The sequence below is a fragment of the Furipterus horrens genome, unplaced genomic scaffold (assembly GCF_987537825.1).
Source record: "Furipterus horrens unplaced genomic scaffold, mFurHor1.1.pri manual_scaffold_17, whole genome shotgun sequence".
In the NCBI taxonomy this organism is placed as follows: domain Eukaryota; kingdom Metazoa; phylum Chordata; class Mammalia; order Chiroptera; family Furipteridae; genus Furipterus; species Furipterus horrens.
This window is the reverse complement of record NW_028327187.1, coordinates 105,513,329-105,536,370: the sequence shown is the minus strand read 5'-3', so window position 1 is coordinate 105,536,370 and position 23,042 is coordinate 105,513,329. Positions and strand designations below refer to the sequence as shown.

The 23,042-nt window shown below is 40.1% G+C and overlaps 1 protein-coding gene across 3 annotated transcripts; it reads left to right on the top strand.

The window, feature by feature from the left end:
* The first annotated feature begins 2,740 nt into the window (after nucleotides 1-2,740).
* PRDX4 (peroxiredoxin 4) lies at nucleotides 2,741-17,983 on the top strand. Of its 3 annotated transcripts, XM_090263903.1 has the most exons (8): nucleotides 2,741-3,082; nucleotides 6,223-6,340; nucleotides 8,671-8,787; nucleotides 11,253-11,375; nucleotides 14,109-14,239; nucleotides 15,277-15,311; nucleotides 17,591-17,637; nucleotides 17,871-17,983. In XM_090263903.1, exons 1-8 carry the CDS (start codon nucleotides 2,833-2,835, stop codon nucleotides 17,872-17,874), a joined length of 825 nt encoding a protein of 274 aa, XP_090120029.1. In that variant the 5' UTR covers nucleotides 2,741-2,832; the 3' UTR covers nucleotides 17,875-17,983. The 3 variants fall into 3 exon arrangements, with proteins under 3 accessions (XP_090120029.1, XP_090120032.1, XP_090120030.1); XM_090263906.1 differs by lacking the exon at nucleotides 17,871-17,983 and having other exon boundaries at nucleotides 17,591-17,641; XM_090263904.1 differs by lacking the exon at nucleotides 17,591-17,637 and having other exon boundaries at nucleotides 2,742-3,082.
* The last annotated feature ends 5,059 nt before the right edge of the window (nucleotides 17,984-23,042 follow it).

Sequence of the window (23,042 nt, the reverse complement as noted above, 5' to 3'; positions counted from 1 at the left end):
CCAAAAGGTTTGGTGGAACTGAGGGGCACACAGTTGGTGCCTGGGAGCTGGCCTATCTGGTCACTCTCTCCAGTGGGCAGGCGGTTCACTGGGGCCCACTTGGTGGGTAACCCCTGCTGCCAACTGGGGCACCTCAGCTCAGCCCAGAGCAGAGGTGATAGGAAATAACACTCTCTCCCCAAGCTTCCTCTCCCAGTTCCCAAACATAGAGGTCCAGCACTGAGGCTTAGTGGCTGTTTGTTCAACAGTCAATCAATCAACATGGATCACTGGGACCGACATCGCAGCCGAGTCCCTAGGACTCAGTCCCGATCCCTCAGTGCCCCACCGTCCTTCTATGTGGAGCAAGAGGCCAGAGAAGGAGAAGATTCGGAGCAGCAAGAACTCCCCAGTCAGAGGACTTCTCCCTTCGCACCACCAGAAAGCGAGGAGCCTGCAGACAACGTTATGGGTAAGGACAAGCTCTCCCCTTCTTAGCAAAAGGGAAGTGCCTTCATATTTTTCTTCCTATGCCCACAGGAAACAGGGGTCAGGAAACAGAAAGCAAAACTTATAATGGGCAAGACCGGGGTGAGGGATGAGTTAGGAGAGGACAGGTTTCCTATCTGCCTCAAAGGGTTGTTACAGCAGCAAGGATGTAATATGTGAAAGCAACTTGAAACTGAGACAGGCTGTTGGGAATATTAGGTGTTATTTACAAAATCAAGTACTTACGATAACAAATACCATGTGCCAGGAGCCTTGGGAAACTGAGATGAATTCAACATCGATTTCGTCCCCCGAGAGCTGACAAGCTAATAAAGAAAAGTCAAACTAGTAGGATAGTTTCTATGGGATTCAAAAAGATGCTCACAAGAATATAGAAGGGCCTGACTGGTGTGGCTCAGTGGACTGAGCGTCGGCCTGCGAGCCAAGTGTCACTGGTTCGATTCCCAGTCAGGGCACATGACTAGGTTGCACATCAGGTCTGCAGTTGGGGGCTCATGAGAGGCAACCACACAGTGATGTTTCTCTCCCTCTCTTTCTCCTTTCCCCTCTCTCTAAAAATAAAATAAATAAACAAACAGACAAATAAATTATTTAATAAGAAAAAAAGAATATAGAAGGGGTCCTAGGGACATAAAGGCTGCCAAATGGTTCCTGTGTTTCTGGTGTATATTGTGTCTGTCTCTCCCCAGGCCTCACTGCCATCCTAGCAAATGGGTGAGGGATGGGGTAATTGTCAGAAGATAGAACAACACTATGATGGAGGAAGAGGGTTTTCCAGGAACTTATCAAGTCTTGATTTTTAAAAATAAGACATACCTTGAGGCAGACAGTCTTAAGCTGTGACTTTCCTGCTGGAAAAGCTCCTCTCCCGCTAGAAAGACAATAAATGGTCTTGAAATACTGCCTTTCAGGTTAGACCTTTCTTCTCCAAGTGTTCTCAGAACATAAAAGTCCTGAGAGGGTAGTCAGGGCAGCTTACTGTAAGGAAAAGGAGAATACATGTTAAAAGGATAAAATGTAAACCATTCAGAGGCAGAAGGGTTAATTTCAGCTTTTAGAGGAGGCTGAATGATGTGCAGCAGTGAGACTTCTGGGGAGAAGTGGCGTGGAAGGGTAATAGGAGTGTGAAACGGTGCTAGGCGCAGAAGACCCCCTCACCCGTAATGGCGGCAGGCCTGTCTCCAACGAAGCTTTGTGGAAGAGATGGGCCTAGAAGGATGAGCAGAGCCTAGAACAATGCTGAGAGAGGAAGACCAGTCACAGTGCAGGCCGCTTTTCCGCAAGTTGGGCTCCACTCTACCGCGTGACTGCAGCGCGAGCTGTCTCCCAGGACACACGCACAAACACAGGCAGGAGCGGGGCATATAATGGGCAGGACTAGGATGAGGAGTACATTTTTAAAGGACAGGTTTCCTATCGGCCTCAAAGGTGGCGGCAGGAGTAAGGAAAACAACTTGAGAATAACCTGAAACTGAAACAGGCTATTTGGGAATATTAGGTGTTACGTGCAAAATCAGGTGCTTACACTAGCAAATGCCACGTGCCAGGTGCTTTGGGAAACAAAGATCAGTTCGACTTCAAGTTCGATCCCAGGGAGCTGACAGTCTGATAGACTTCTGCGGGATTCAGAAAAATGACGAACTCACAGGAAGCTAGAAGGGATCCCGGATCCTTAATGTGATGGGATAATTGTCAGAAGATAGAACAACAATGTCCTGGGAGAAAGTGTTGTCTCCTAGGAACTTTTCAAGTCTAGATTTTTTTTAAAAAGTCACCTTGAGACAGGCTTAAGTCACCAAAGTGCCTGTTTGTCCTTACCTCCTGGAGAATAAATGGTTAGACCTTTCCTCTCCAAGTTTCGCAGGACTTATACAAGGTTTGCAGATAAAGGGGGTAGTAATGGCACTGTTCACACAGAGCACTTAAAAAGGAGAAGCTGTTATAAGTATAAATGCAAGCGGTTCAAAGGCACAAATATTAGTTTCACTTCGTTAAGGGGGTGATGTGCGCTGTTGCGGGTTTGTGGAAGAGATGGGCGTGGAAACAGTGCAGAGGACGGAAGCGCGTGAGGCCAGTCACGCGTCATGCCAGCAAGCGGCTTTCTCAGAGTTGGCCTGAGCGCCGGCCGTGCCCCGCCCCAAGGCGCAGGCGCAGGCGCAAATGCCGGCCTGGGGGCGAGCAGGCCACGTGGCGGGGCTTGGGGTGGGGGTGGTCGAGGGAAGCCGGAGAGCAGGGGGGCGGGGGAGTGGGAGGGCGGAGCAGGTCTCGCGAGGCCGCGCCCAAACTCGCGGGGTATCCAGCGCGCGATTGTAGCTGCCTAGCGGCGGGAGACGGAGCGTTCGCATGGTCATGGAGGCGCCACATCCGCGACCAGCTGCGAGGACTCCAGCCCGCAGCCAGAGCCGAAAGCTACTGCTGCTGCCGCTACTACTGTTCCTGCTGCCAGCCCGGGCTGAGCGGGCCCGGGAGGCAGAGGAGAGGCCCCGAACCCGTGAAGAGGAGTGCCACTTCTATGCGGGGGGACAAGTGTACCCCGGGGAGGCGTCCCGAGTTTCGGTCGCCGACCACTCCCTGCATCTCAGCAAAGCCAAGAGTAGGTGGTGCCCCGCCACGGGAGTTTGACCGGTGGCAGAGTGAGGCGGGAAGTGGGGAGGGCCGGGAGACACGTGGGCCTTGCCAGGGGTGGCTACCCAGAAGGGTGGCGCCCCCTGCGCTGCCTCCGGTCCCTGGGCGGACCTGGCTCTTTTGGGGTGAGGAGGGGACCAGCTGTGAGAAAGGGATGGTTTCCGCTCATCAGATTTTGGAAGTAGTGGTTACCCCAAAAGCCGCAGAAAAGGGAAAGGGGGTGGCCCTGGTCAGGGACTTGCAGGCATCGGAGGATGTTGTGCAAACTGAAACGCTTCCTCAAACATCACAAAGTGGTTGCAGCACATCTTGTCTCTTTCCAAGTACTATTTCAGGGAAGAATACCTTAAGTTAAATAATGAATGATTCATAGAAAGTTTGTTTAAACAGAAAAGGGGCTAAACAAAGTGCTCAGGAGAGCAAACATTTCATCTTTCTTTTTTTAACTTATAAAGAAGACTGTTAAAAGCCCTTCCCCAAAACCTGTATAATTAACGGGTATTCTTTGTGTCTCTTAGAAATGAAGAACTTATTACATGGTGTACTTTGGAGGCTCTTTGTAGGTTAAGGAGGCTGGAAGCAATGTATTTTGGTTGATGATAAACCTCATGGCAAATTTGTGTCTTGCCAATTTGGCTGTTTATTTGCATTTCTGTTCAGTGTACACAGCTAATGGCAACTTTCAGGAAGGACACGTCAGACTGAGATACTGAGCAAGTTGTGGCCTGCTGCATCTAGATGTTAAGATTAGCCGGAGAGCATTGGTCCAGGATTAAAGAATAAGGACTGTCCTTTGCTTGCTTTTACGTAACCTGCTTTTCCTATACTTAACTTGGCATTCTGAAGATGTGTATTTGGCTTTTGTGGGTCAATCACAGCATGTTCTATGCCCATGTGCAGTGAAAAAGGCTTCCCAATTGTGAATCCTCAGTGTTAAGTGGGATGTCGTTATGACTTAGGATGGAGTGGGAGTAATAAATGAGAAAAACTGTTTTGCCTTAAACACTTGCAGTTCTTTCCTACTGAAAGTTAACTACGTTTGGATGTTTGTTTTTCAAAAGACAGACTTGCACTTTTAAAATCACAGTATTTCAAAGTGCCATTAGTTTCACTTGCCACAGAAGTTATTTTGAACTGTGTCAGCCACTCGTTTATTGGCATTACATGTATTTGCCAGAAGAAACAAATCCCATCCAAGTCTGCTCATGAAAGCAAAAAGTAGGAGTAATAGATTTCTCTTTAGCAGAAAACTTTTTCAAATTTTAGGTATTTGCTACATCTCAGTCACATGTAGGCTTATAGAGAAGTAAAGGTACCAGGACTTTTATTCATAAAATGGAATATTATAGAGCCATTAAGTTCGTACTTTGAGATGATTTTGGGTAACATGAAAACTGTTCATGATTTACTGTTGCTTTTATTTGAAGGGGTGCAGCATGATCCAAATTTGTCTGTAAAGAAAAAAGACTAGAAGGAAAGACCAAAATGTTAACAGTACTTAATGGAGTTATGAGAAAAGGAGGTTTAAATATTCTTTATACTGCTTCGCATTTGCCAGAATCTTTGTTATGTGATTTGTATTTGAGATTTTAATAGATACAGGGGTTGCTTTGGGGATTCCATTTATAGATCGTAACAAAGTAACGGCATTCTTTTGGCTGTATAAATGCATGACAGCTTTTTTCTTTGAACTAACACTGCAATTCTTAAATCAAGAACCCAAAATTTTTAAACTCAGAATTTTGAAAAAACTTCTCAGATTTGGTTTTCCCAATATGCTAAAATCATTAAGGCGTGTCATTGTAATACACCATTATAATTCTAACCACAAATCTATTTAATGTATCTCACTAATCTATTCCCTTCAGTACCATTTTCAGTAACATATCAGTATATAAAGCATATACAGTTCAGTACCTTTCTACTATCTAATTCTCCCTCTTGTCCTTTACCTAATCAGATCAGGATATTTATATGAAGTAGGCTGCTGACTCAGGATAAGTAATCACATGTTATATATTAACAGAGAAATAGATCTTAAATTTGTGTTCCTTTTCAGAGTGGCCATAAATGCTGGTTGTTACATAAAATAAATGCTGGCTGTTATAAGCCTTACTTTCTAGGAACCATAGTCAAACTTGGAAGCAAGTATTGACTTCAATATATGTAATGGTTCTGAAGTGCTATCTGAACGTAACAGAAGATCAAGGTATATTATTATCAAAGCGTGTTGGACAGAATTAGTGTTGGATAGAATTACCACATGCCCTTACAAGAGAGCAGCACCAGCTATTCAATTTCCATCAGGTCACTTGAAGCCTATTCGAGGGGGTCTCTTCTTTCAACGCCCTCTAGGAAAATAATCCCGTGGTCTGGGATTTTACACTTCTGGCCTCATGTATTTGCAGGCTTCCTACTGCTTGAGTGTGGCATCAGGTCCTCCATAAGTATGTAAGAAACTGGACAAATGTTGAAGTTAGTACATCTGAAAGGCTGCCATTAGGGAAAGGAACATCTAATTATTTGAAATGTAGGAAATTGTTCAGTTTGGAGGGGCTACAGTGGAGTACCCAGTAGGGTTTAGTGCGGGGATGGGATGTGGGAGTGGGGACTGTGAGCGTGAATAGGAAAAAAAAGTATTGTCTCTAACTTCCAACTGAAATTGAGCATTTCTTTCCATTATAACTGTCAGCAACAAAGCACATTAGCTTCAGCAGTACTTGCTTGTACTTTTGCCAGTAGAGCCACAGATACTTTTGTGCTACCTTGTACTAGTTAGTTGTTTTGGGTAAAACATCATTTTAGGTCACTGCCAGATCCTGTGTTTTTAAAGTGTTAATAACAGGGTACATGTATCACTACATCACCAATATGTTTTTTTTGTATTTGATAATTACATTTCAATATAATCACTTACCTTTGTAATTCTATATATTCTATTTTATACATTCAAGAGCACTATTCTGGGAATTCTTTAAGCTTCAACAGACTGCTAAGGAGATCCAAAGGTTTAGAAGCCTTGATTTTTAGCTATTTCCTAAAGCTGTCCTTCTGTCATCCCACCAACTTTCTCAGTGTTATAGAACATCCTGTACTTTTCTTCCATAGTTTCCAAGCCAGCACCTTATTGGGAAGGAACAGCTGTGATAAATGGAGAATTTAAGGAGCTCAAGTTAACTGATTATCGTGGAAAATACCTGGTTTTTTTCTTCTACCCACTTGATTTGTAAGTAATAATGTATATAGCAGCTAGTAAAAACTTCAGTTATTACTGATCATTAATCAAAACATCAGCGACCAGAGGGGAGGTTGGAGGGGAATAATGGTGGAAAGAAGGGGAAGGGACTAGACGAAGAACATGTATGAATGACCCACGGACATGGACAACAGGGTGGGGATTGACTGGGAGTTGGGTGTGGGCTGGACAGAGGAGGGCAAATGGGGAAACTGGGACAACTGTAATAGAATAACAATAAAGAAAAGAACATCAAATAGTTAGGAATATTTTATTTAGCTCTTGGTTCTCAAAAGGCAAACTGAGATGAAGAATTTTTCCAAGAAGGTAACATCTACCACATATTTCAGAATCATAACCCATTGACCCGTTATGTCACTGTATATTAAAGTGCTTTTTCAGTTAGAAGTGATGTTGAACTATGTAAATAAAATTTAAACTTGCAGGGAGGATATACTTAATAAACTCATCTCTATAGATTGTCTCTAGGACAGTGGTAGGACATTTTCTGTACAGGGATAGATAGTAAATATTTTAGTCTTAGTCTTGTGGTGATCTTTATTCCAACTACTCAACTTTACCATCATAGCACAAAAACTGCCTTACATAATACATAAACAAATAAGTCTTGTGTTCCATTGGAAGTTTACTTACAAAAAATAAGATAGGGTAGAATTTGCCTGTGGCTTGCAGTTTGCTGACCCTTAGTCTATCCAGATAGGAAGAATTCTCAAAAAATTAGTACATTGAGACTAAAATGAGTCATGAACCTACATAATTTTTAAATCAGCTTGACTAGCTAAAACATATACTTTAATTTCCAATAGAAACCAGAAGTTGAAATTTTAATATATAAAAATTATAGGCCTTCTAAGTTCATGCTGTCATAAAACCAGAAAGTTAAAACATAATGTAAAATATATATGACACTAAACCTGAATTTTGAAATTAGTCTTAACATAGACAAATATGCCTGATGTTAGCAATGGTCTTCCAGGGCAAGGGGCTAAGATAGCTTCTTTCTGTTGTTCCTGAGTAGTACAGATTGGGCCTGGTTAGAGAAGAAAGAATTCTCAGGCATTTGCCCCCCAGTCTACAGGCGCAACCCTTCAGTTTTCCGCCAGACCTTTTTCTCTGTCTTCACTAAGTCTAGGCAGCATTTCCTGGGGTAATAGGAAGGAAGGCAGGGCCTGACCACTCCTACCTTTTGGAAACTATTAAAAATACATATTATAGCCCAGGTTCCAGGGACATAATGTAAATTAAAACTTTCTGCTTGTATATGACAGTCCTTCACTTGAACATTTGAAAAGCCTAGGGGTATGGTAGGAACTTGTCTTCTAAATCTACATTTTTCAAACTTTCTTGACCATGACACAAAATAGGAATTTAATTTTTCATTGCTGCCCAATACACTTACACATACATACAGGTAACATTCAGTCTGTATGCACCAATACAGCCATGCTATACTGAAATTCTGAAAAACTTCCATACCAGGCCATAAATAGACACTTCCTCAATCCCCTCCCATGGTCCTTTTCTAAAACCTCCAGCACCAAAGGCAGTGTTGAGTTAAGGTTGCTAAATCCTGAACACACATATATATGCACTTGTGTATGCATATTTCATAACATACCCTTACTATGAACCATGTAGTCCCATATTTTCTATTTCACTGTTTCAAAATGCTGATTGGAACTCAGTAAATTGGCTTAAGTAATTTCTACCACAGTTGGAAAAATACTACCCTAGCCCTGGCTGGTGTGGCTCAGTGGATTGAGTACCGGCCTACAAACCAGAGGGTCGCCGGTTCGATTCCCGCTCACGGCACATGCGTGGGTTGTGGGCCAGGTCCCCAATAGGGGGCGCGCAATAGACAACCACACATTCGTGTTTCTCTCCTCCCTGCCTTCCCCTCTTTCTAAAAATGAATAATCTTGTTTAAAAATTAAAAAACAAAGAAAGAAAAATACTACCCTAAGGTAATATTCTCTAAACATGTCCTTCTGACAACAGGACCTTATCAAGAAAGGGAGTGGGATGGGAAGGTATTTCCTCATCTCCAGACCAGAGACAGATGTATCTAGCTCATAAGGCTGGTAGAGGAATGTAAAAAACAATGAAATGATGGAATATTTCTATAAATCCTTTGAAAGCTGTAAAGCATTTTAGACTACTCAATCTTGAGAAGGTTCATATATAAAATTGTTCTTAATGTACATTTTTATATACTAAATGTGTTTGTAAAGACTAAGTCATTTGAAAATTCATGTATATGCCTATTTTGAGAACACTAAGCATACTTTTTTTACTTTCAGCACTTTTGTGTGTCCAACTGAAATTATCGCCTTTGGTGATAGAATCGAAGAATTCAGATCTATAAACACTGAAGTGGTGGCATGCTCTGTCGATTCACAGTTTACCCATCTGGCCTGGTCAGTATCTCACACATTTATAGGGAAAAGAATGGATTTACTTTTAAATTATGGGCAGACAACTCAACGTGATAGGAATATAGTTATTTATCAGACAATTCAGGGGTAGATTTGTCTGAGAACTGGTAGTTGAATGAAGTGACATAAAAATGTATGTATGTGATTTTATAGGACATTTCAAAATTGGGGGGAGGACTTCAATGTAAAAGATGTAATATCCATAGCCAAAACTACTGAATTGTATGATTATTATGACAAATTTGGGGTAACCTTAATCTGGAGGAAAAAAACATTTTAAATACCATTTCTCTGGTATGCAGTTGACTAGTATTAGGCCAAACCCAAAATAGCTTTTATAATTACCTTTAAAGAACCAATGGTTTTTAAATTAATTTTAGAAATAATTTTTAATTATTTTCACCTAATTCATTGCAAAGAATTGCAAGTTAAAATGACAAGAGGTGCTGTTTTTCGCTGTCTGGCCAAAAATTCAAATGTTGAGAATTTTCACACAGTGATGACAAAGGTGGGAAGGAATGGCACTCGCTTACATACAGTTGGTTCAGCATTTCTGGAGAGAAATTAGGCAACATGTTTCAGAATTAGAAATGTGCGTGTTGATGTGAACTTTTTAATTGTGTCCACAATTTTATGCACAGAATTTTATGCATGATAAAGACTTCAGAATTATATTGGTTTTAAAACTTAATATTCAGCCCTGGCTGCTGTGGCTCAGTGGATTGAGCATCGGCCTGTGAACCAAGTGTCGCTGGTTCGATTCCCAGTCAGGGCACATGACTAGGTTGCATGTGAGGTCCCCAGTTGGGGGTGTATCAGAGGCAACCACAGTGATGTTTCTCTCCCTCTCTTTCTCCTTTCCCCTCTCTCTAAAAATAAATAAATAAATTTTTAAAGATTTTATTTATTTACTTTTAGAGAGAGGGGAAGGAAGGGGGAAAGAAAGGGAGAGATACATTGATCAGTTGCCTCGTGTGTGCCCCAAACTGGAGACCTGGCCCACAACCCAGGCATATGCCCTGACTGGGAATAGAATTGACGACCTTTTAGTTCGCAGGCTAGCACTCAAGCCACTGAGCCACACCAGCCAGGGCAATAAATAAATTTCTAAAAATTAAAAAAAAAAGTCCTAGAGCACTACTTATTTTTTAAAAATAGCTTTAAAAAGAAAACAGCTTAATATTCATTATAATAACAAATTCAAAACAAGCTTTTCTCCATTTATAATTATATGTATACATATAAATATAGGTGCATGTATATAAAACTAAACTTTTAATTGGTTCAGGAGCTACAGTTGAAATTTAATTTACATTCCTTTCGGTAATTAATTGTCCAAAATATTTTAAAGTGCTGTCATATATTTTATTTGATTTCCTTTAAGTGCCTCAATTTTCAGACACACCCTCCCTAAGAACTTAAGTAATTCTTGCAAATCTAATAAATAGATAATAGTATGTCTTAAGTCCCTTTAAAATTTTTTCTTACTATTTATAAACTGAATAAAATTTCAACTTACACATTTTAAATTGGAATCACAAAGTAAATGTTATTCTATTATGCTAAATTCTCTTAAAACAAATAATATATAAACTGATTATTTCTCAATATAAAAATATTAAAACCATGGCTTTAACCTATTACTTCTATAGTAATTCTAAATCACCATGGGATTAAAACCCAAATCCACTACAGGAAAAAGTTTATGTCATCACAAATAATTTGGGGTTGCTTTCCCAAGGAATTTTTTGGGATATGTTCTCAGCTGGATGGATTTCATCTCAACCAAAGATTTCTAGTTGGGTGTCAGAAGTGGGGTGCAGACATGTGGGGTGGTATTTTTCTGTTTTCTGCGTGCTATGTCAGGGCCCTCCAACTGGGGCACCAGCCCACATCCCCTGGTTTCAATTTAAGGAGTATTTAAATCTGAAGACAGATGCATCTGAGATTATAGCTAACTTCCTTCCCTGCATTTCTTTGTCTCTCAGAATATTAAAATACCCAGTTGTGTTCTGCCTGTCTCTTAAGGACTTGTCTTCTAATTACAATTCTAAGGTTATTCCTATGACAGTACATATCCTTTATCCATCAATTCCACTTCGAGGAATTAATCAGACAATTATAGAACACTAATAATACAAGGATGTTTCCAGCAGTGTTTCTAAAAAGCAAAAAACAGAAATTATTTAAATGTCTGTTAGAAGAGATTAATAAAATACAGTATATCTGTACATTAAAAATGTGATGTGTATCTCCATATTTTATGTTTAGAGGATATGAATATATTGTTAAGTGGGGGGAAAGGCAAGAAAGTAGAATGTATATTAGCCTCTTTTTAGAAAAAGAAGGGGTGTGTTGTGTTTGTTCACATGTGTGCACATGCAGAGAAAGAGTGCCGTTTTGATACATGCTATGTAATTCACTGAGAGGTAAATGTTCTGTTACAGGATTAACACCCCTCGAAGACAAGGAGGACTTGGGCCAATCAAGATTCCACTTCTTTCAGATTTAACCCATCAGATCTCAAAGGACTATGGTGTATATCTGGAAGACTCAGGCCACACTCTTAGGTAACTTTCAGCGGTTTTACATTATGACCAATCCAAATATTCTTGTAACCCTCCTTGAAATGGAGTTAGAAGATACAAAGTTTGATCAAGAAATAATAGTTTCTTTATTTGCAAAAATGTTGTAGATACTCATTAAAATAATTAGTGAGTGCCCTACTTAAATTGTGTTAAGTGTCATAGACTATTAGAGCTGAAAGATGATGTAGAGGTCTTTGACCAAACCTGTCATTTTATAAACAGAGTCAGAGTTCCATGAACTTAGTCAAAGGTACATAATTAGTTAATGGCAGAGTGCAGATTTGAACCCTGATCCCCAAACTCCTTATCCATTTCTTTCTTTTCTTCTCCAAGCTAACTCCAATAATAGTTTTCCTAAATACAAAGTATCATAGTATTTAGCAAACCTGTGTCTTTAAAGTAGGAGAAATTAAAGAAATATTTTACCTGACAGCTCTCACTGGGTTACTTCAGCTAATAAATGCTAATAGAATTCTTTGGGGAAAAAAGGCAATTTTAGCTTAAAAACAACTGTAGTTTTGTTATAGTTATGTTATTTGCTTTTCAGTGCTAATGGTATTTTTTAATGTTTTGTGTGAGAGCATCAGTATTTTATACTCCTGTTTCTAATAACAGCTTTATTAAGATACATGACTCACCCAATAGAAAGCATACTATTCAACAGTTTTTAGTATATTCACAGTTTTGCAACCATCACCACAATCAATTTTAGAACATTTTCATTACTCCAAAAACAAACCTCATAGCCATTAGCAATTATTCCCCTTTTTCCCCAATTTTCTGGCTCCCATGCCTGCCTGCCTGCCTTCTTTATTTAATCCCTTTTTTTTTTTTTTTTAGTAATGCACATCTTCATAGCTTCCTAGTAGAAGGTCATTGGAAGGTAAAATGGTTTGAGACCTTACATGTCAGAACTGTTCTCATGTTGATTAATAATTGGGTTGGGTATAGAATTGTAGATTGAAAGGCATTTTCCTGAAAATGTTTAAAAGCATCGCCCTGCCTCCTTTAACTTCTGGAGCTGTTATTTGAGATAATCTGTTGCCATTTTAATTTCTGATTTTTTATAAGAATGGCCTGTCTCTTCTCTGTGGAAGACATACATGTATATTACACCAAGTATGGCAAATGTCTTAGTCTCAGAGTCTACCAAAGAAGCAGGTCACAAAATTAAAACAGAAAACAGAAGCTAGAATTTGCTACCAAAGAAAAGGCCAATTTGTTTTTGTGTGGTATGTGTTAGTATGATGTATGTTATAGAGGCAAGCTCACAATTTTAGGTCAGCTTCACTTACTTCAGAATGTACTTGATCACCAAGACAACAGTTTTCAACTGTAAAAGTAGCTACATGAAAGAACACACATATGAATAATTATTAAGCAAGTTGATCTGGTCCAAGAAGAGTGAGCCCTAGTAATTTCAGACATCAACTTGTTCATTCAAAAAGTTTTGTAGGATAAGCAGGAATACTTTAGTAAAGTTTAGTGTGATTATGAAGCAAGATTTCATGAAATGGATATGTAATTCCATATATTTCTATTAAAAATACCTCATCATTATTTGTAATACTTGTATATAAGCAACTAGCCAGCCCCAGTACCTGAGATGTTTTTCTAATCCAACGTATTGGGTTGAAATCTATATTGACTTAAATAGACAATAAAACCCTTTGAAAATTTTTCTATGTTAAGCCAGTAACAGAGAAGGAAAACTCTGACTCCAAAAAACCTCCGCTGCCTTGCGGCATACCTCTTCTGGGGAAAGGCTAAGGGAGTAAACCCCGACAGAAAATCCGGAGCCGGAGTCCCTAAGGTGGTTTGACGTTGTAGTCAACACCGGCAACTCCTGCGGCGCACCTGAAGCCAAGCTGTATTGACTCCGTCTTTCCCTTGGACCCTTCAGCTGCGAAGAGAGGGGGGGTCTGCTGCATGGGCAACAGCAGACCCTCCATATCACCCTGCCCAGGCTCTGTAGCTTCAGCTTCACTGGAGAGGACACTCCAGCGTCATCGCAAGATGTCGATTCAACACGGGAGGAGACAGATACCGTGTCACTCCCGAGTCGGACTGCACAGCCATTCTCGGCGGTGCAGATAGACTCTTAAGAAGCTACACCATCGTCTCTCGAGACGGACGGCTGCCGATATACGATATAAGCCAGTAATTAGAAAGATGGATCACTCCTTCACTCAGAGGAAGACTCTGCTATGTGGTCTCATCATTTCATTTACAGTGCAGTAAAACCCCAAACCTAGTACACATGAAGGTTCAACTGTAAACAATATAGGACATTTCATAGACAAAAGCAAAATTTTAAAGCTACTAAGGGGTGGGGGTAGAAGAGGGTAAAGGGGGGATAAGTGGTGATGGAAGGAGACCTGGCTTGAGGTGGTGAACACACAACACAACATACAAAAGATGTATCACAGAATTGTACACTTGAAACCTATATTATTAACCAATGTCACCCCAATAAATTCAGTAATTTTTTTTTCATTTTAAAGCTACCATTTAACAATTGTAATCTCAAGCTATATAATAGGTAAGTGTGGTATGGGTGTGTGTGCACACGTGTACCAGTCATCACGTACGTAGGTAGTGTGTTCCTCGTTCTGTATAACAACCCTGTGTGATTGGTACAGGGATATACATTAACAAATACTTGTCTTCACTGCTCAGCAATGGCCTCGCCTCTACCACTCTTGTGTTTTATAGAGGTCTCTTCATTATTGATGACAAAGGGGTGCTGAGACAGATTACTCTGAATGATCTTCCTGTCGGCAGATCGGTGGATGAGACCCTGCGTTTGGTTCAAGCATTCCAGTACACCGATAAGCATGGAGAAGGTACTCTTTCCTTCCTTCCAAACATCGCAGCCTTTTGATTTTTTAGTCAGAAGAGGTAGCAACATGGTTTGGTTTCTTATCCTATAAGTAATTTGGATGGTTCCAAAGTCATCTGATTGACTTTTCAAATTATTAGCTGATCTTGTAGTAACCCAAATTATTACTTAAAGTGCTTTAAACAAAATATCACTGATATATAGTACTTACTGAATTAAGAGATGCAAAAATAGTCATAATTTGCATAGTCCTTTTCAATAAGCTCAAAGAGAAAAGTTTCTGGTGCTACAGTTTTTCAAATTATATTTCTATAAAGTTAAAATGTGCCAATCTGGCAATATTTAGTAATGTAAGTTTTATTTACATGTTTACATTATTTGATTTAGATTTTTTTTCCTTCAGTGTAATTCAGTAATTGTCAGGGTTACTCAGTATCACACTGGTAATATATTAGTTCATCCTTTCACTCTGAGCTCTCACCATAGCTAAATAGGAAAGGTGAGATTTTCCTAACATAGAACATATGCTTTATATTCCTTTCAAATGTGTAATTTAGTGCCTGGGTCAAAGCGTATTCTAAATCGAACAGAAATCCTGCTCTCTGAATAATTTTAGTTTCTTTTGACAAACAGCAAACCATGGCATCAGTACAAAATACTGCAAGAAACAGCAAATAAGCTTATTATAAGTTTATGTAAATTCAGAGAAGTTTTTGCCATGTCCAGAACGTTCAGTTCACCAGGTTCCCAAACTTTCCACTTTCTTAGAGGAACATTCAGTTCAGTTTCTTATACTGTAAATATAAGCATGATTGGCAAAAATGAAAATACTGTAGATTAGCTGCCTAGTGATGAGCTCTGTGACTAAAATTCCTTGGTGCAAGCAGGCAAGCTAACAGAAGTCAAGTGTTCAGCGGCCTGGAAATGGTCTCAATATAGGTTCTATTTTCAATTTCATTCGGAAAAAGAAAAGCCAAGAGTTGCTAAAGAGAACCGAACTCTGTTTTTAAATTGTCTTTTGCCAATTTTTGTTCCTTTTAGTCTGCCCTGCTGGATGGAAACCTGGTAGTGAAACAGTAAGTCAAATTGATTTTTCTGTGAACGGAATGTCTGGGGCCAAACCAAAATGCCAACCTTAAGATAATCTGTAATAGCACTGTCTTGATTTTGTAAATGAAGTAAACATTGCTCAGCAAAAATCAGAAGCGGACAGGCATTCTTTGAACTGTAGGGAGAGTAGCTGAAACTGAAGAAAGAAGACAGGATGTCATGCTGTGAATTTGAAAGCCAAAGATCCAGCAAAATATACATTAAAGGCTTTTGAGAAAATCTGGCTTAACTGACATTGAAGCTAATGATTCTCTCATCCTTTGAAGGAAAAAAAATTGAAACAAGTACATTCTTTCATAGGGAGGCTGTATAATTTATAAACAATCCCTGAAGTAGTTGCTGGCCAAAATACAACTTGTAAATTTGGTCGAGCCCTTTTTAATGAGCATGTTATCTTCTAAAAATCAAGTTCTACACACACTGTAGTTAGGGAAAATACTAGAGTATCAGTGGAAGAAATTATTATAGGATAAAAGAAAAATGGACTCCTAAGAGTTTCTTCCTTAGCAAACCACCCCCACCTCCCCAGAGGTGGAAAAAAGAAAACAGTACCATTAGCCATAGACAATGAAACATAGAAATTCACTCTGTAACCTCACTCAGATTAGGTAAAGTAACATTTCACTGATATTAAACCAGTTTTTGATGGATGTGCAAAGAGCTTTGCCCCCGTGGGTCAAAGTTAATGTTACAGTGCAACCTTATTCACCTCTACATAGATCTGATGGGATATCAAATGGATTTGAAGTTAAACATTAAAGGGACTTGGAGCACTAGGTGTTTAAATTATAAATTAGTCACTAGGCTAATTTACAATTATTGACTGTGAGGCTCACAGATAGAAATATAAATCAGATGCTGCAGGCATCACCTGAGAAGCCTTAAAAAACATATCTGGATAAGGTCTTCAAGCTCGAGACACTCACCCAGAGCTGTAGCAGAACCAACAGTGACTGATGCAGAACATCCCCATCCATCACAGGCGTGTGCTCAGAGAGATGAAGGATAAACTAGGTCAAGAAATAGAGCTGTGGTGGGGGAGAAAAAGAAAGCAGGACGGGGGCATGTGGGTTCAAAAAAGGTTTGGTACTTGGGTTTCTTTGAAGATAGATGGATCTTTCAGCTTCACATCCCTTGGTTTTCCCCCTGTGTATATTTCTCAGGGCTCCTGATTTGTCTCCCAGGCCTCAGTTTTTCTCCCTTCCAATGCATGTCATTCCCCAGACAGAACCTTCTAGAGGCTCCCCAGCACTCAAAGGACCAAGTCTCGACACCCAGGGCACAACCTTCAAGCCTTTGTATTGCTTGTTTCCACTGGTCTCGCAGAGGTCACCTTCCCTGATTCATGCATAAATGCTGCGCTCCCAGCAAATCACAACTCGGTTTTCCCACAAATAAGCCCTGCTTTTTCACACCTTTGTGCCTTTGCTCAGGTCTTTCTTTCTAGAGCCTGGAATACCTGTGCCCGTCTCTAAATTCTACTCTTTCAAGACCAGCTTAAATGCCACCTCCACTGAGACCATCCCTGTGCCATCTCAGCTCCCATTTAGTCACACAGCCTGTCATACATGATCATATTGTGCATTACATCAAAACAGTCATGTACATGGAAATCTTTCCCACATGTTTATACACACCTCAAAGGTGGGGAGCATGGAAGCTATCCTATATTCTCCACTGCCCAGCATGCTTTTGGCACAACATAGTTCTGCCATAAGTATCTGAAAATTGAATTTAAATGCAGACAGATTATAAATTGGCAAAGACAATACTCCTTGAAGTGATGCCTGAAAAACTAGGTAATGATTATTTTGTGCTGAAGAAAAATTGTGAAGAAAATGCATGTAGAACTATTACAAGAGGGTTGTTATATGTAGGGAGAGGTGCCCTTTACCTATAACTATCAAGTAACATAGTTAATGTGAGGTTGATTTATATGGAAATTTCAAAAAAAGTCTAGTAGGTTTCTAAGGCTGTGATCTAGTAGGGAGCATTTTTGTTTTCGTTCAGAGTACTTGTTCATTCACTAGATAGTTATTGAAGGTAGTACTCCATGCTGTATTTGAGTATTTTTTAACTTGGCAGTTGGAGATCAAAAGGTTACATTCTAGACCTCCAGGAACTCCATTTGAACACACTGCTCCTTTCCAGGTGGTTGTGGCATACCAACATTTCATCAGCACATGATGTTAGAAATGCATTAACATCTGTAGCCATGCTCTCTCAATGTGTTTGGTTTAATTAGATCAAACCTGAAGATGCCATGAAAGCCTGGTGGCCACGAGAAGAGCTGTAAGTAAATTTGGGGTGCCTGAGTACAGATGTTAATTTCCTAACAAGTTATGCTGCCCTTGGGATAGCAAGACTAGTAGGAGGTAAGACAAATCCAGGTCTTCCTATACACATGATAGAATTTGGTACACAGACACAGTCGTCATCTTCAGTCGAGATGGGCAACTGCTGTCATACTACTAATGATGGACTTTGGCTTCTGAAATGAATAATTTGCTTTTTTCTCTTCATAGATAATCCCAGATCCAGCTGGAAAACTGAAGTATTTCGACAAGCTGAGTTGAAAAATACTTCATCAAGTTAGGTTGTTTGAACGTTGTCAATAAAGGACACTGTGTTGCTCTCACCTTGAGTTACAGTAGTTATTTCTTGGAGAATATAAAAGTCCACGTCAGGCCACTGACATATTTAGTGTTGAAGTCAGACGCTGATGCCAAGAGAGAGGCACTTATTCTCTCTCCAAACTAAGAAACGTCCCGTTGAATCAAACTAGGAACAACAATAACTAACATTTATGTAGAACTGATATGGGCCAGGCGTCACATTAAGCAGATAACGTGAGCTATTTCATTTAATCCTCTCAGCAACTTCTTTAGTTATTTTACAAATGAACTTAAGCTCAGCTAAACTACTGACCCAGTCAACAGCTAGCTAGCAAAGGCAGAATCAGACATGGAACCCCAGACAGACTCGTTCTAATTTCTGGGCTCTTCACATCCCACTGTGTCTCACCTCTGTACGTCTGAAGGTAGCAGGGAAGGCTAGGTTGTGGGCACAGTAATCTTCCACCGTATCTGGTAAGGAACAGCTGAACCCCGAGCTCACTGTACAACATAAAGCCATTTAGACACCACCACCCCCTTTCTGTAAATTCATGTTTTCAACTTGTACCAAATTTGTAAGTAAAAGCTTACATGTTTAAATTTAGTTTAAAAAAAGTTGAATTCCTAAACATAGCTAGCTCTTTACAGATCACCACATAAAAAGCTGAACCCCAGTACTACTTTGATCACCCCTTTTGTCACCCCAGTATGGCAATTATTGTAATCATCTACAGGTATGCCATGTAAGTAGGTTCTAAATTCTAGCTTACCGTCGCAATTCTAGAAGCCAGCCTATTAGTAAAGTTGAAAACTGCTAGTCCTTTGGTATTTAAACAGGGTTGTGATAATTGTGTCAATACTTCCAATACAATTGGAATCCTATTCTCAGATTTCTTCTTTCCAATCTGAAAAGTGCAGTTTTTTTACTCATGCAATAGCCTATATCTTCTTGATTAATAGTTCCCATTCTTTGGAGCTCTTCTAACATGTTCATTTTAGGTATGTTTCCAAGGAGGACAGCTATTTTTATATCTGTCCCTAAAAGCTAGTCATTACTGTTGCATTCAGCACACAGCAGCTATTAATCACCTACTCTAAACACTTGGTATATATCAGTAGCCAAAGACAACTTTGCGCACTTAAGGAGCTGAGTATTTGATTACTGAAGCAGGTTTTGATAGTGTAGTAATTTCTGGGGAACTACAAATAAGTGAAAATACATCCTGACTCACCACTTTCATATTAACTGGGCCACAAATAAAGCAGCATTAAATGCACTCCTCCATGCTTTTACCACCTGTCCCTTCAAACAGCTTACTTCTCAAAGCCCACAGGTCCAAAAGTATATCCTAAAGATGACCTCATCTGGCCATTTACAGAAGACTGGAGTGTCCAGAAAGGATTGTGCACTTCCTGGAGAGGATGGGCATGGGGTCTGACAGGGTCGCAGCTACAGGAGACCTATTCCCAGAACATGCTGACCTACAGCAGTGCTTCTCACCTGGGAACAGTTTGCATCCAGGGGACATGGTAATGTCCGGGAGATGCTTTTGGATGTCACATTTGTGGGGGTGCCTCTATTGGGTAGACGCTGGGGTGCTGCTCAACATGCTACAACGCATAGGACAGCCCCACAGCAAAGACTTACCCAAGATGTCAGTAGTGGTAAGGTTGAGATTCCTGTCTCTGGAGACAGCTGCCAGCAGGGTAAGGAAAGGAGACCAGTATAGTTTAGTAGCTGCCTCTGCAGCAGTAGGACAGACCATGCCATGACATTTGGAGCTTATCAAAAATAAGGGGTGACTTGAAGTTTCTATGAAATACACAAGGCAATGTCTTCCATGTACAAATACACGTATATAGATATATATCACCTACAATTCCATGCTCCTCCCTCCAAGGTCTGATCTCCTGTTGAATATTTCCCAATTAAGCCTTGCCAATGTGTTTAGCTTTACAGTGATTGCAGCGGACTCATCTAGAGACTTCTTAGTCCCCCAAATCTCATGCAAGAAATCAGTCCCCACTCCCATCATTTCTCCTCTGTCCATGGGTACATCTAAACCTACATCCTAAAGTTTCCATCTGTCAGTAGACTTCCAGGTTGTATATTTTGTTCTCAAATATATTAACTGTTCTACTATTTAATAATACTTTGTACTCTAATCCTCCCCCCACGTCTGATATCATGGAATGCATGCCTGTATTTCATAACCCATGAGCTTTCTGACACCATGTCACTGAAATATCATTGAATAGACTTATTAATATGTGAATGGGATAAAATGCGTGTATCTCAGTTAAACAGCTCCATAAAGGTCTCCATGTCAGGAAAGATATATATGCCTGTGTGTGTATACACACACATGCACACACACACACACGCTTCTATAAACTCATTAAAATCTTTACCTAGCTTTTAAAAGGAAAATATTTAGCATAGTATCTAGTCTTAGATAGCAAAGCAACATTAGCAATTCCATTATCAACGTAACACAATTTTGGCATAATGTTGTACACTTACATAAAATTCTAACAATATAATTGTAAAGATACACCTCCCTGGGACTTAACCTTACAATTTTTTAAATTTAAAAATTCAAAAGCCAAGTCAAACACCCAAGTTCACCTAAATCATGCATTTGTTTATACAGAAAATATTTATTACACTTGCAAGGTACTTGGCTAGGCAACACAGATGAAAAGATAAAACACAATTTGTTCCCACAGCCTCCCAAATAAAAGCACATAGAAAGCAATACAGTGTAATAGAGGCTAACAACACTGTCACCTGTGATGGCTCCAAGGAACGCATGAGCAACTACAGTGGTGCCTCGGTACTTACTCATCATTAACTTGTTCCAAGTGGCGAGCAAGCAATGATTGATGAAGCATTTTCTCTTGTGAGGTGGCGTCATGACTCATACAAGTCCTAGCAAGTGCAATGGGTCCCAAGCAAGTGCCGAGGGCTGAAACATGTTTTTGTCATCAAAATACAATGAGTACCAGGTCTGACAAGTTTTGAAGCCAACGAGTACCGTGGTACCACTGCGCAAGGAAAAATTGGGATGAGGGAAGGTGTCACAGAGGAGGGGAGTATAAACCCATTTCCTATTTCTCCACTGAAGGCCTATCACCTATGATTGCACCATCCTTACATTATACTGTACTTGAACCCTGGCCAGGTAGCTCAGTTGATTAGTGTTGTCCCAATACGTCAAGATTGCAGGTTTGATACCTGCTCAGGGCACATACAAGTATCAACCAATGAATGCATAATAAGCGGAACAACAAATCGATGTGTTTGTCTCTAATTTTTTTAAAACTGTACTTGTGACCCAACTTCAAGAGCCAGAGCACTGACTGGTTTTCCTCTCTCACGATAACCTGCTGGGAGATGGCACATACTTTATAGCTGGCTGGCTAGGATTAGGGGTTCAGGGTGTGGCAAAGGTGAGATGGACAGGGGATAAGAATTGAGTCTGCAGGTGTGGGTTCATTAACTTCAAATTCTGTTCATTTGTAAAGCTCAGTCAGGACATCAGAAAGGAACTCTTACCCTTTGCAACAGCATGGATGGACCTAGAGATTATTATGCTAAGTGAAATATGTCGATCAGAGAAAAACAAACAGCATATGATCTCACTTATATGTGGAACCTAATGAACAAAATAAATTGACGAACAAAATCGAAATGGAGGCATGGAGACATGAAACAGACTGACAACTGTCCGAGGGGAGGGGGGAGGGAGGACTGGATGAAAGAAGGGGGAAGGATTAGCCAGGGAACATTTATGCATGACTCAGACAACAGTGCAGTGATGGTCTGAGGGTGGGGCTGGCGAGGGCTGGGTAAAGGTGGGCAAAGGGGGAAAATGGGAACATCTGTAATAGTGTAGACAATAAAGTTTAAAAAAATAATATCAGATTTCTCAAGTTTTCAATTAAAGGGAATACAGTAGTCCCTCTCTACAACACGGTTCACTTATCGCGGCCTCACTGTATCCCGGGACTTTTTAAAATATTATATTTAATTAGTTATCGTGGATTTTTCGCTATATTGCAGGATTTTGCGGTACTGTATACATATTTTGTTCAAGTTATGTAGGTTTAAGAGTATAGAATATGTTTAAGAACAAATAGTGTTTATAAAAGTGTGGAAAAGGTTAATAAGGGACTGGGAACGGTTTATAAGTGTGGGGGGTTTATAAAGCCTTAAAATATATAAAAATAAATGTAAGGTTCCTACTTTGTGGATTTTCATCTATTGCGGGGGCGTGGAGGTCTACAACGTAATACCCGGGATAAGTGAGGGAATGCTGTACACTGCACAGTAACCTAAAGGCCACGAGATGGCGCCCGGCGCACTGACATCCCTCAGCCACGGGCCAAGTACTAAGCCCCCTTTCAGGCTAAACTAAAAAAGCAACAACTAACTCCCAAACATTTTTGTGTTTTTAGCCAATCTAATTTAGGAAAAATTTATAAAATTACTACAAAACTCAGAGCAATTCAAAGCTAAGTACAGCTGAAGTAGGCATCTTAATTTGTACTGAGAGAAAGTAGATCATGCCATAGAGAATGCAGGTAGCAGAGGGAACATGCAGTCAGGGTATTTGGGTTACCACGAGAAAGGATCCAGAGTCACATGGGCACCCATGACACAGTGCAAAGCACACTATGGTGAACTCTTTTCCAAAGAAACCAGTGATAAAGATACCACCCTTGAAGACTGTGCATTGAAGAAATACCTAAGCATAAACTGAAAACCTGGTAATGAATGGCTGAAGTACATTAGGAAGTTCTGCGCCAGACCTGTAGCAGAGCTGGTACTGGTTAAAAGTTCACTGTTCTTTAAGGAGGAACAATACACACTAAGTAACTAGAAGCTATCACGTATCTTCCATAGTTTCCTTCCTCTTGTCCTCTAAAAGTCCTATATTAAAAATCAAAACCTCTAGTTCTTATTAAAAAAACCTTTACTGGTAGATAACAGATTTTGGATTAACACTCTGATATCCAAAATTACGTGAACAAGTAACTTAAAAAGAGCACTTTTTAAAAGTTCAATCTCAGTAGAAT

What these genes read in the sequence shown, in the direction of transcription:
- PRDX4 (XM_090263903.1), top strand. Translation starts at nt 2,833, where the DNA reads ATGGTCATGGAGGCGCCACATCCGCGACCAGCTGCGAGGACTCCAGCC. An exon ending in GACTCAGGCCACACTCTTAG is followed by an intron (nt 11,376 to 14,108) that starts GTAACTTTCAGC and finishes TGTGTTTTATAG; the next exon opens with AGGTCTCTTCATTATTGATG. An exon ending in GGAAACCTGGTAGTGAAACA is followed by an intron (nt 15,312 to 17,590) that starts GTAAGTCAAATT and finishes TGGTTTAATTAG; the next exon opens with ATCAAACCTGAAGATGCCAT.